General features: G+C 44.1%; 1 protein-coding gene across 5 annotated transcripts in view; it reads left to right on the top strand.

Moving 5' to 3' along the window:
* LOC144162438 (uncharacterized) overlaps positions 1 to 10,351 on the top strand; it is a 30,509-nt gene extending 20,158 nt beyond the window's left edge. For all 5 annotated transcript variants that reach the window (XM_077692965.1, XM_077692962.1, XM_077692961.1 and 2 more), the window contains one exon: positions 4,123 to 10,351. In XM_077692965.1, coding sequence (XP_077549091.1) covers positions 4,123 to 4,410 — 288 coding nt within the window. In that variant the 3' untranslated portion in view covers positions 4,411 to 10,351. The remainder of the gene's footprint in view (positions 1 to 4,122) is intronic.
* Positions 10,352 to 13,669: the final 3,318 nt, after the last annotated feature.

The following is a 13,669-nucleotide window of genomic DNA, read 5'->3' as shown; positions in this document are numbered from 1 at the left end:
TTGCCAAAAAATTTTGATGAAACTTCATGGGCTTGTTCGGGTTTTTGTAGCTGATTTCGAATATCCAGTTAGTTTTGATGTGAGGTAACTAGTTTCCGAGTTAATTAAAAATCTTCCTTGATTGTTCTTGAGAACAATAGGGAAAAATGACAATCGCCACTCCGTGGATGATGGCGAGTGAAAGTGCGGAGTATGGGGACTCGAAATGACATCCAAGTTGCGCCCTGAGGGACATCCGATTTTCGCCCCGAGCGTCATTCGATTTGAGCCGTGAGTTGCACCTTGATTATTCCCTAAATGAAACTGCAACTCACGGCTCAAACAGAATTTCGCTTGATTTTCGCTCGATGGTGGTGTGCGCACGGATGGACGTAGACGGACATTGGGAGGTCCTAAGGTACTCCGCACCCTTACAGGAGAGGGAGTAAGCTGTTTGACTCTCGGGTACTAACTCACGGTCGTAGCCCAATGGGTAAGACGACTGACAGTAGCCCTGTCTGATCTACCAGACACAGGCTCGAATCCTGCCGGTGCCTGTGTGATTTTTTGTGATTGTAAATGCTATGCGCCTGGACGTGGACGGACATTGTGCGGTCCTAAGGTACTCCGCACCTAAAAAGTATTCAACACAAAGCTACCAGCAAGGCACGAATACATACCACAAGTTGTGGAGAATGAAATGTGGGAAGCAGTGTTTTTGTTTTGCAATCACATACAAATTTACATCGATTCTAACTTATAGGTTGAAGTACTCCCGCTAACCAATCAAAAATAACGCAAATTACACAACTACTGATACAGAAAATGCAAAATCTGCTTTCCTTATTGGATGTTTTAAACATTCAGCTTCACAGTGCACAGTGCAGCTGCACTACATGCTGGATTTACCTCTCAAGAATACTGCTGGCAAAGAGGTGGGGAATTATTGAAAAATTGTTTTTATTGGAAAATTATTGAAAATTTTTTTGTTGAAATCAGGCCTCTGTGGCTTTTGTAGCTACCCGATACCGCTCCAAGTATGAAAGTTTTGCAGTAAAAACTCTGCAAATCAAGAGAAAAGTGATACCTAATAAAGTGCTTTTTTGGGGGCAATTTCTCGGGTCCAAAGACCCATGTGCCCCCTTAAAAGAGCCATGAAGACAAAATACAGGTTTGTTTTATTCGAAAGATAGCGTGTTTTATAGTGTCTCCAGCGCTTGTCCAGATGCAAACAATGTTTTATTCACTGGGAAGTTAATCAATTTACGTTAAAATTTGGATTTTCCCGCTAAATCGTGTGTTTTCGTGGTCTGCAATGACTACTCCTAGGAACTTACCGCTCTGCAGCCGATTAGAAAGCCTTGTTTACCGTTAGCGAACCTAGATGGCGCCACCATACTGTGGCAAGCCGTTTTCTGCCTCTACTTTGTTTGTGACCATATAAACAAAAACAAGCCAGGTATAAACAAAAACAAAAACAAGCCAGGTATAAATATACCTGGCTTGTTTTTGTTCAGGGAGAAGATAATTGTTTCGTGAAACAGAGTGCTCGCTCGACACATATTGCCCCGTAAGACACCATTGCTTGCGTCAATCGGCCAGTGTCGTCTGAAGCTACCCCAAAGCCCCGCAGTGCTGTGCAGCTAAACCAAGCATAGTGCGCACAGTACCAACAGCAGTACGCATCGGTACTTCTATTTTTACGTGTGCTTTCGTAACTGCCACTGTTTTTCCCACCGTTCTTAGGGCTTTAAAAAGAATGTGCACTAAATTTAAGCACAAATAGCTCGTTCGGCAAGCTTATAAACTCAGCCTAATTTGCGTTTGCTTTTGCCACCCTCCACCAATCGCAGAGCTGGCTGGTATGACCTCACAGGTTCTGTAGCAGGAAATGAGCGAGTGGGTCGCATGGCCATTTCCTTTTTTCCTAATTATGTAGCTTATTTGAGCGAAGTTTACGGTAAAATGGGTGTCAGTATGATTCTAACGAGGCCGTCTTTTGAATGAACTAAACTTGTGTTTTGTCTTCATGGCTCCTTTAAAACCAGCTATGTAGCTCATGTAGTGGCTCATTGTAAGCCGCACACCAGGAGCACAAAAAAAAGCCCGCTGACAGCTGAACAAAACCATGGAGCGTAATGGCGAAGTTGCGGAACAGCACACAGCAGGGAAGGAGTGCAGAGTACATTTGGTGCTTAGTTCGCATGCCACTGCGCTTTCATTTATTTTGTGCTCAGTAGGTGGCAATCTGGAAGCACGTTATCTTTAAATTGTGAGCCACTGCACTTGCGCTCACGTCTCTGCTTACTGTGGAGATTTATTTTTGTTAAAATGTGTTTTTACCATTTCTACGCGTACTGTGGCATGATATCAAGTTACTGCGATCGCCTACGACGTCAGCAACCATGCCAAGATACAAACATATTACCGCTGCATTTTTTATGCAAGGTGACAAAAAAGTAAATTCTCAAGAAAAGTGTGTGTGTGTTCAAGGGGGAAGGGGGAGGGGCACGCGAGGGGGCTCTTACCAAAGTAAATACAGCAATATTACCTCCTAATGTAACCTAACATAGCCTAACCTCACGGAACCTGACCTGACATTACTTAACCTATTTTACCCCAAGTACCACCAAAAGTATCATAACCTACCAAAATCCACCCCAACTTCAACGAACATAACCTAACCCAGTCCAGTGACACAGAACAAAGCCTATATTAAACCTAATCCAGCCCATTCTAGAGGTTCTGCACGTCGATTGCTTGATATAGTAATAACCAGAATGAAAGCAAAAACATTAACAAAATCGCAGTGAGTGAAAACTTCAAAAATTGCGAAAGCTGAGAAAAAAAGCACTTGGCCCATGCCGGACTCAAACCTGGGTCTTCTCGTTTCAAAGCAGGTGCTATACCACAGCGCCACAGGAGCAGTTGTAGGAACGAGCTTCCGGAGAAATTTCTCACGGCAATTCTCACAGTTGCCGCGATGAGAGACACTGCCCAATTATTATTGTTTAATAATTATCCCCAAATATTTGATATCATTTTTAATTGTGATTGAATAAACAGTACAGTAATCCCTACAGTACAGTAATCCCTCCTTATAACGAAATTGCTTTACCCGAAATATCGCTTTATTCGAAATTTCTTCTGGTCCCAACCCAAGCGCATGTATTTTAGGCCGCATTACTCGAAGTGCATGAAGAGCTGGACTCGCTTAGAGCGAAGTGGCGAGCGGAGGCATTGCTGAGCGGTGATGACCCAGCGGCGAGTCAGGCGGTTAGCATGGCGGGTTAAAAAGCTGGTGTTTCCCCGGCGATTTTCTCGAGCCAGTCATACTCGGTTTGCGCCATCCGATTTGAGACAAATGGTCAAAATGCATATTAGGGTGATTGAATTTGTTTTTAGACATTGGTCAATGGCGTGGACGCGACGGTGCGCGAACACTGACATTAGAAGCGTAGAATTAGAAGTGTTGTCAAGAGCAGGGCGCCCAAAAGCTCGTTTTGCGAACTTCACGGCTGCAAGGCTGCACACCTCGGGGAAAAATTGCCCAGTAATCATGCAAAGCATGTATTGCAAAACCAGTCAGTTTTCATGATTGGGCTATGTACACACAATGAGCGGGTAGTCGTTTTTCGAGCTAACAAACAGAACCTCAGATTCCAGCTGTGGAATTTGCGGCGCTTTCCAGCTCGAAACTCTCGTAGCGTTCCGTGACGCCCCCGCCCCCCCCTGTAAAAGTGGCCACTGCCTTCTCCTCCTCACTCACTCTGCAGTCTGCGAGGCGTTCGGACGCCAGTCACTGCTTGGTCAAATTGGAGCGGGGTTGCTCGCGCCCGGCAAGAACGTGAAACAGGCAAAGCTCACTGCCGTTTTTGCACCTCAGTAAAATTGTGCTTCACTGAATACATTGTGCTTTGATTCCCCGCGGTTCTGGCACAAATAAAGCTGAACTACATAAGTTTTCTCGAGTGGTCGCTTATATCGAAACACCACTTATAACGAAATTTTTCGCCGTCCCGCTGACTTTTTTTTACAACGAGGGATTACTGTATTTGTCATTCTAATTCATTCGTTCGCTAATTCATCAGTCCTTGAAAACCAGCAGTAATTGGTGTTTATTGTTAATTTTTTATTTCGTAGACGGTGCAGGAGAGGTTGATGCCGCCACCCCTGGCTCCAGCGAGGTCATGTGCACCGAGGTACTCCAACCGAGGACAGCAGCCCCTTATCTCTGGAGCAATGGCGCCTCCTGTGGTGCCGTACCCTGCACAACAATGCGGGAACCCGCCACAATCCGTGCCCTGCACACAAGTAACGCTGTACAACGCCTGGAACGGTGAATCTTTACCACCTCCGTCTGCGCCACCGCCAACGGCACCACTGGACACGCCAGCATCTTTCAGTTACGACCCAGTCTATAAGCAGTGAAGCTGGCGGGGAATTCACCAACAACGGGCGTACAGTCGAATCCGACTATATCGAACCCGTTTACATTGAATTATCCTTTATATTGAACTGTTTCTAGTCACGGTATTTTTTCAGTGAGAATATACGGCAAAAACTACACTTATATCAAACAGAAATGCCAGCGACAACCGATATATCGATCGATAAGTGCCCCAGAAGTTCCCCCCCAAGTTGGCTTTCCCTCGGGGCGGAGGAGAAATTCCGCCGGCACACCTCTCGGAGTGGTTTAGCTTGGCCGCTCATGGGCAGCGGGCAGCTCTTTTGGGAAGCCTCCATCACCTCGTTCTTTCTGTTGGCACTGTGCCATCGCATCATGTAGGGCGAGCACCCCCCCCCTTGCAAGAAATGATCCCGGCCCGCCCGCCATGCTTTTTTTTTTTGTCCGTTGTTTCCGTCACTCGTGCTTTGTGGGCTTTTCTGGAAGTGTAGCTGGGGTGAGTAGCGCTAGTGTCACTATATAAAGGTGTTTTTGTGGCTCTAGCTAGCACGAAGCAGCCAAATTTCTCTTTCGCCTTGAAGCTGGGAATCACAAATCCAGTCGAACTTGGTTGAAAGTTGGGTGTCCCTGTAAGGCGTGAGATTCCCGAGAACGCCTTATCGAAGTAGGTTCTGGGCAGATGCTATGAAAGAAACTGCCTGAAATTGCTTCAAAGCTGCCGGCTTGTGCGTGTCGGTGATTACTGAAAATCACAAGAAGTGGGGAGCGGGCTGTCGGAATTTCCGCACGCCATTACCAAATCAACAGTCGGCGAGTTTCTGTGTGTAGATCATGGTGTTGCAACCACAGGAGAGTTTGGGACTACATTGGCGACATCGTACCGAGCACAAGTGAAATGGGTGCAATGAGGAAAGCGATGACAATCTTTTTCCCACAACCTCCGAAGTGATTGGTGCACTCTCACTAGTCCGGCACTGCTTCGAAAATGTGAAATATTGTGGCCACAGCTCTTCCGACCCTTTAGACAGTGTAAAAAAGTGCATACTGTCTCGGGCAGCGAGGTTGTTCAAGTAGAAAAAAAATATAGGACTATTTCGTGTGAAAGTGTGAAAATGTGAAAATAAGGCAGTTTCACCATAAATTTTTTTTAAATGCGATGTGCTTTTATGACGTCCAGTTCCTTAGCTTGCTTATATCGAATTATCCCCTATATCAAACTGATAAGTGTTTTTTTGTGAGTTCGATATAACCGGGTTTGACTGTATTTGCACCAAGTACAAATTACCGAAACACATGACAGTTACAGTGTCGCATTTACGTTTTATGTGCTGACCACCACAAAACAGTTGGTGACAGAGCACCTTCAAACAGGTTAAACACTGCAAACACTCCACAATTCTTGGACTACAATGGTCATTCCTGCAGTTTCCATTCTGGTGCTGATACAAACTGCCGGCCCAGATTCTTTTGGCGTGGAGAACAAAGACCGCCCGATTGTTTCATGGATCGCTGGACTGAGGGACTCAGTATATGCTTCCACCACCACAACCCCTAGACTGGGTTCCAGAAAAAAAATGACACCACCTTCCCACGAGGGAACCCTGAGTTGATCATCTCGGAGATTCCGAAACGTTCACGAGATTGGGTATCCAAATAACGGAAAATGACGGACGACGCAGCGTGACTCAACCGAAGCAGCAACTGAAGGAGCGGCGCACGTACCGGGTTTATTACATAGAGCAGATGGAGTGGAGGGGAGGAGATGAGAGAGGAGACGCGCATGCGCGCTTATCGCGCAGCTGCGGTGATGAGTAGCGCGCGCGCTATCGCACAGCTGGCGTGGAGAGGGGGAGAGGAGCAGCAGCGCACGCACTATCGCACAGCTGGTGGGGAGAGGGGGAGAGGTGCGGACGAACGACGGACGGACGACAGAGCCGAGAGCAGGATGACGGGCTGATGTTTGCGTGCAGCACTTCCTGCACAGGCCACGGTCTTATGCCCCACAGTCCTTGCTTGATTGAAGTCGTCGTTGGGACTGTTGCACGAAAAAAAAAAAACAGACCGAGCTTCATGTCTCGCCCTACGGTTTGATGAGTCTCGTGTGTGTGTTCAGCTCGTTACCCTTGCATGTCAGGGGCATGGAAGATTGGTACCCTAGCTGTTGCCGCACTTCATTCCATTTGACTGTGTAGATTTCCGTCGCACAACTCTCCCGTACCGGGAATATCTAGTCCATTTGCGATGGAGGACAATACGGAAGCTCGACACGTCTATGGAGTTTCAGTGTGATTCCCCCAGTGACAACAACTGACAGTGAAGGTTGAGTGCTGTTTTCTAGATATGAGTTAAAATTGGGTAAGGATGGGTCATAATGGAATTGTGTTTTCCCTCCTAGTTTGTAGTTACGCATGTTTCGACGCACAGTATCCTTTTTGGTGACCAATTTTGTTTGATTGCAGCGAGAAGTATGGGGAGTTTTATGTGACAGCGATGTTATTGGGTACATTCTGGAGATTGGCATTCTGGAGCAAAGCTGTGTGGCTAGGGTTTTGTGCATTTTTGTTTTGTGTGTGCAAAAACTCAGGTCACAAATGAGATGCGGATTTGTTTTATTCTAGGCAGAAACTTATACGTACCATTTCCTGGGTATACATTTTGAGTAGATTGGTTATCAGAAGGCACCTTTTCTAGATCAGTACACGATGATGTATATAATGAAGGTTTCTGAAATGTTCCGCGTGGATGGGTGGATGAAAAAATGTTTATTAGAGAGTAAAAAAAGGAATGGGACGCCATGTCTATGTTCGCACTGCCCTCTCTTTGTCGACGTTACAAGTGCTTGCATGTGTAGTTTCCGCCGGCCCCTCTGGGCGGTGGTCCTGTTGTCAAGAGAAGTTGCGATCAGCATTCCAAATTTCACATTTCATGTGACGCCTTAAAGGGACTCTGAAGTGACTTGTAAACATTGTGGGATTACTTGCGCCAATTGGAGTGTGGAGTCCCTAGGCCATGTTTCGACCACTCGTAGTGTATTTACGCCACTTGAACTTGCTTTTTACAGGGCAACGCAACACAAAGGAAAGCATTTTTTGTTCAGTGTGGTACTTCCCAATACAAATTGCAACGAGTATTTAGTAATACGAATCATTTAGTGTGCTGTGGTTCACATCAAATGGTCTACCAAATGTCTGCAACTTGTGCATGTTCTTCTAGCACCGAGTCGATGGGGCGTCAACTTGAGGGGTGGACTAGGCTTAGCACATTTCTTCACGCCACAACAGTTTAGCATTTCTCATTTTCCGCCATTCAAACAACCCAGTTGTTTGGGCTTTCCTTCAAAATAACGTCAGCAGTGTTTCACCTATGATAACTTCGTTCTCTCAGCATCATTTTCATCATCATAATCATCTTTTTCTCCGTGGCTTTATCTGTGGGGGTTTGTGTAGGTATACACTTAGCAGTACAATTTTCACTTGCCCGTTTGTCCTTGAATTATATGTGTGCTGTGGCACGCGTGAATTTTTACAGTGATTTATTGTTTTTCTCTGGTATTGTTCTTCTCATTCTTGCCTGCTCAACTTTCCAGATCTTATTATTATAGCCAGCTTGGACATATGTTAGTGGTTGTTTGGGAAACACCGCGGTCAACAAAAAACGCTTTTCTTTGTTTTGCATTGCCCTGCAAACCTGAAATATCAATTTGAAGTGTTGTCTTTCTCTCTGCATCTACCTTACTAATTTCTTATGACGTTTCATGTGACGGTTATTCTAGCAGGCTTGGTTTGGCTGTGCAGCTCGCGGATCCTCCGACGGAGTGAGTTGGTTGGCCGCTGGCGGGTCGTCGCATTTCGTTCGCTCAGTTAAAACCAAGCCGCAACACGGTTTTTAAAACCAAGCCGCAACAAGGTTTGTGCCCGGAAGAATGTGGTTTTAGTTTGTTAGTTTGTAGACTGTATCATGCTAAATAAAGTGTCTGAAGTCAAATTAGCTCCACACAAGACTTCGCTATGGAGCTGCAAGCTGCATATGCCTGTGCGACTGGTGCGCTAATAGAAAATATAGGGCCAGTTAAAGGCTGTAGAACAATTAGTGGAGTTAATACAGGTAATTAGGAACTAAAATAACTTGAAACTTTTATTGTAAAGCGTAAAAACAAAGTACGGGAAGCACTTATTGCCAGGGTGAACCAGCACAGCAGCACGACCACAGATTTCGGATCGCTTTTCCTACTAAAGCGACGCAGTCGCTAGCCAGGAGGTATTAGAGCCAAGTGTTATTCAAAAAATACTCATCTCAGCTGCTGGGAATGCTGAAACTAGAAAAATAATGAGCCGATACAATATATACTCAACTGACACTCCTGGAATTACCCGTTTCGCCCTGTATAATAAGCGCCATAATTGTGAAGAGCTCTCCCATATATGTTTCTCTGTATTTGAATTCTCTGTATTTGAAAGGCAGCCTTGGGTTAAGCACTCCGGGCCACACTTGGTCTTCAGCACTCCCACATGTCAAACGCACCTCGCAGGCATAGATGGGGCAAGAACTTTCTGCGTTTGCCAGTGTGCAAATCTGAAACATCTTCTTGGTAGCAAAGCTTGTTTATGTGCTTCAGGTACTGCACTCTGCGTGGGCTGAAGTCCAGGCTTTACACAGCGTATCTGCTACCTTCTTGTGGAGATCTGAATGGGAGCCAATGCGTAAGAATTATTTCTTTTCGTGTTTGGTGGTGTTGGGTTAATGCACTTGTTTGTGCACCAACTTGTGTCTCATTCTTTCTTCTACAAGTTAGCGGATCATCCACTTTTACTTAATATACTTCAAAAGTGCATGAATTATTATTTACCGTTTCCTTTTGTTTCTATGGGTGAGGTTAACAGGAAGCCACCATGGGGTTTTCTTTTGTGGACACTTTTATATTCCTTAGTACACGTTTTTTAGTATCAGCTTGGCCTCTCTAGGAAGGCTATTATGAACACTTTAATTGATAATCTGTTTCCTGTACCTGTTTGTCAGAAACCGTACTTGCGGAACCATAATGAGCAGTGTCTTAGGTTGGGTCGAGTGTATGTTCGTGCCGCAAAATGCCGAAACGTTTTTAAGCTTCATTCTCTAACGCTGCCAGTTACATTCCTGCATGGAAAAGTGATGTCGATTTTTTGTTCAGGCAATTGCAGCTTGCGCAATCAACCAGAAAGTACTGACTACTCTTTGTTGTGCCATTTCTGTCGTAGCATGATGCGCCGTTTGTCTGGGGCGCTTTGCAACGGACACTTATAAAAGGACATTGACATCACTCTGTACACAATTCACTTCTTGCCTTTTGAAGATGTTAATCGGGTTAGCTATGACATTATTGCTGTGCTAAGATTGTTTAGCTTGTGGAAGTGCCGCTTCATTGATCGACACGCGGAAACCCCTATGCCAACCAAGTGCATTCTTCGGGAACAGGCAGCGTTGGTGCGGAGTGTTTATGCGGCTAAGTGTGCACCACTGGAGTGGCTGTATCTTTCCATTGCTTGCATCTACTTGCATGAGTTCCGAAATGGTGCCAAATTTTTGTTACACTGATATGCTTACTGTTCGCTGTGTGTTAGTTTTTATATTGCGTGTTAATTGTCATGTCTCAATGTGACTACCCGTGCATTAAAGAAAAAAATGGCCGAATGGTCTCAAGCCCTAGGTGTAGTGCGTCACATGGCAAGTCGCACAACAAAGGCGCTCTTAACGTTCCTCCGGAGCACTGGACTTGACAGTGTATGAACTCTCGGACAAATGACTAGGTATATCACCTGATTGTGTGTGTGCTTTTCGTGTGCGTCTATGTGTTTGAGCATTCACGTGTAAGTGAGAGTTCTTTTCATATACGTGTTTTCATCACATCTTCACCCCCATTTGGTGTAGCAAGCCGGGTGCCTAGCCTGGCTGACCTCACTTGCCCATTAAAGATGTTTTTCTCTCCGATTGCATGTGTGTTTTAGCTGATTTCTTTTTATTTAGGTAATGTTTTCTACACTGCATTCGCAATTTTGCGCTGCAACGTTTATTGCTCCACGAGCGAGTTGGCACACTGCGTGCAAACTGACACTGAGAAGTTGGCCAGTTGTCGTTGTTCGTGGCGTTGACATAAGCACCGACTGCTTGCTGGCAGAGTGCCAAATCAGCTGACCGTCGGCCTGTTGCGAAAACGCCTATTTTAACTCGGGGGACGAGCCAGGCAGGCTCCAAAGTTGGTTCATAGCGCCCCGCAGTCGAGCGTCTCTGATTATGCGGAGAACGTTCAGTAACTGCTTACATCTCGACTTGTTAACATTACGTTTCTGAGCGGTGCTGACCCATTGCACAGCCGATAACAAGGCAGTAGCATGGTATCAATTTCTGAACTATCAAGAATGCCCAACCAACGATAACCTCGGATGACAAGAATGTTGTTGCACGCAATCAAAACCAAAACTCGTTTGAACTTCAATCTTGCACGTCATTAATCACATCGCAAGGCGAATTCGCGTCACTGCTGTTAGTTTTTTTGGCCGCCACAAATGTCGCATAATATTTTTTTAATGCATAGCCTTCTTTGCCGAGTACCCCCACAACCAGGACCATGTAACGCCGTGTATTTTTACATGAATTCAAATTTGGCAGGCGTTCCGCCTGTAAGTAATGGCATAAATGGAGATAATGGGGTCAAACAGAACTTTGAAAAACAAAAATAAGAAAAATAGATAAAATGGTGAAAAGTGGCTAAACAACTGGATTTCCACAAAGATGCAGATTGGCGGAGGTTCCACCTGTGATCGCTATAATAGTGTAGAAATGGATATAATTGGTCGAACAGTATTTTCAAAAACGAAAAAATAAAGTTGTTGAATAACGATTTTATTCATTCAAAACCAAAAAATAAGAAAAATAAAAAAAATAGCGAGTGGCAAACCATGTAACGCCTTGCATTTCCTCAAAAATGCAGATTTGGTGAAGAGTGAGAGAAAACATTTTATAGAGTACTTCCTTTGGCTGCAAGGCGTGAGCTGAGTGGCGACGTCAATAGCTCGGGGGACCAGGGCGGTTTGCATGCCTGGGTGCGGGCTACACAGTGCTTGCTCCCACTGCTCCTCGGATGTGATTAAGGGAAAGTTCTTTCGAGGGCAGGCCCATATTATGTGAGGTAGATTGGCCAGAGCGCCGCATAGGGGGCAATCAGGTGTGGGGTTTATTGGCGGGTGAATCAGATTTTGTGGAAGTTTCACCCGTAATCGTTATAATAGCTTAAACAGAGATAATTGGTCAAACAAAATTTGGCTGCAAAGAACTTGCACTCCAGGCAAGCGGCATAACAATTCTACGTATTAGTACACAATTCTCCAAATTTCTGCAGATTTTTGTTCTTTCAGGCTTTAGCCATTAAACGATAAAACGTGCAAGTTAGTCCAAAATTGGTTTTGGGTTACGAGCAATAATAAAAACAAGACGCTACTTTCCGCGCCCCATTATACTGTCCTTATATTACTCGTTCATAGATACCCACCTACAGTACTGTCTTTCATCATGGGGAAATACTTAACCCACGTGTCCCATTTAAGGCATCTACAGAGACAGGCAGTAAGACTAATTACCTTTAACAGCCATTTTTCAGAAGCAAATGCAATTTTCAGGACCCTCAATGTACTACCATTACACAACCTTTTTCAGCAAAAACTGACAATTATTTACCGCGTAGTTAACAACGAAATATCCCTTGGTACCTTAACACAATCTAACCTGCTTAACCTAAACCCCACGAGATTCTTTGAAAATAACAATCTACTATTAGCCAACGTTAAAACTAACTATGGAAAATTTATGGTGTATTTTATGGGAATTACGTTCTGGAATCAACTACCTACTAATATCAAAACCTCTGCTTCATCTTATTCATTTATAAAACATGTCGAACAAGACCTAGTTACCACACTTTATGATACATCAATGGCATGAATGCTCCCTAAATAAGTACATATTGCTTATGTTGCTGTTCTATATTGATGATGTAAATATTAGCAGTGTGTTTTGATGATCATTTGCATTGCACAATTCTTTTTGCAGTACATTTATTTAATCGATTTCTTTTTTCTGTCTTATATACTCATGCTGTGTAAGCATGCTTTCAGACTTGAATTTATTCTGATTTACTAACGCATTATTTCCACTGCCTGTAAAATTGTACTTTTCATCTGTTTTATATAATTATATAATTATAGGAGGTCTCCCTGATAGTTTTGTAAATTTGGGACCTCCTTCTGTATTAAAGGTCGTTGCAATGTTAAAAAAACAAAAACAAGTTGGACAAAGTACTCACTCCAGTGTCCCTTTAATGGGAGGCCACGTATAGTACGGACCTCAGCCTCTCTGCTCAACCACTTTAACAGAGTGGGAAGGCTGATGAATCTTTTTATTGCATTGCCAATTTCTTGCACATAAAAAGTTCTAGTGTAAGGTTGAAGCTTTAAATGAGCCATGAAGACAAAGTACAAGTTGGGTTTATTAAAAATACGGCTTAGTCCGATAACAATGATACCAATATCATCGCAATCTTCGAACAAATAACGGAGATACTAAAGAAAACGTGTGAAGCAGTCGTGACCCCCTAGCCAATTTCCCGCAACTTTTCTATGACTTCATGGAACCTTGTTTGTGCGATTGGCGGCCGCCTAACTGACCTGTCGCGACGACACATGACTGGACGTTTGTAATGGGGCCTCTAGTGCCATTTAACCGCATCACTTGAAGGCAAACGTGCAGTTAACACACTGAAAATTATGTTTTGTTGTTGGCTCGTATGATGTCATTCTTGCTCATAACACGTCACTGTGGCGCAAAACTTGAAAGTTTTTAAATACCTTTTTTTTTGTTAAAAAACATTTTTTGTGGCTGTAATGGAGCTGAGGGAGATACTGAATCCTAGTTCTTTAAAAAAAAACGAAGTTGTATTTTCTCTTCATGGCTCCTTGAATGAGTTGGCACGTACTTGAAAATCTAAAACAGCACTACCGATGAAAGACTAGGTGAAGAATAGCAGACTCAGCACTGTGCCCTAGTCTTTCGCAGTCCAGTCTATATTCGATTGTTGTGTTTGAATTTTGCGAGCTACAAGCCGTCTTCTTATTTAGGCGTGGCTTCTCATGCAAAACGTCACAATATCGATATTGGAATGGGGAACCTGCACATTAATGTTTGTTCGTTAATTCTTTTCCTCTTTACTGCTGCTTCTCGTCACGTTACGGTTATTTTGTATTTCGCGGGGAATGT

This window comes from Haemaphysalis longicornis, unplaced genomic scaffold, assembly GCF_048455015.1.
Source record: "Haemaphysalis longicornis isolate Haplotype H1 unplaced genomic scaffold, Haemaphysalis longicornis Haplotype H1 scaffold_12, whole genome shotgun sequence".
Lineage (NCBI taxonomy): Eukaryota > Metazoa > Arthropoda > Arachnida > Ixodida > Ixodidae > Haemaphysalis > Haemaphysalis longicornis.
Note: the sequence above shows the minus strand (reverse complement) of the source record. Positions and strands in the feature narration are given on the sequence as shown.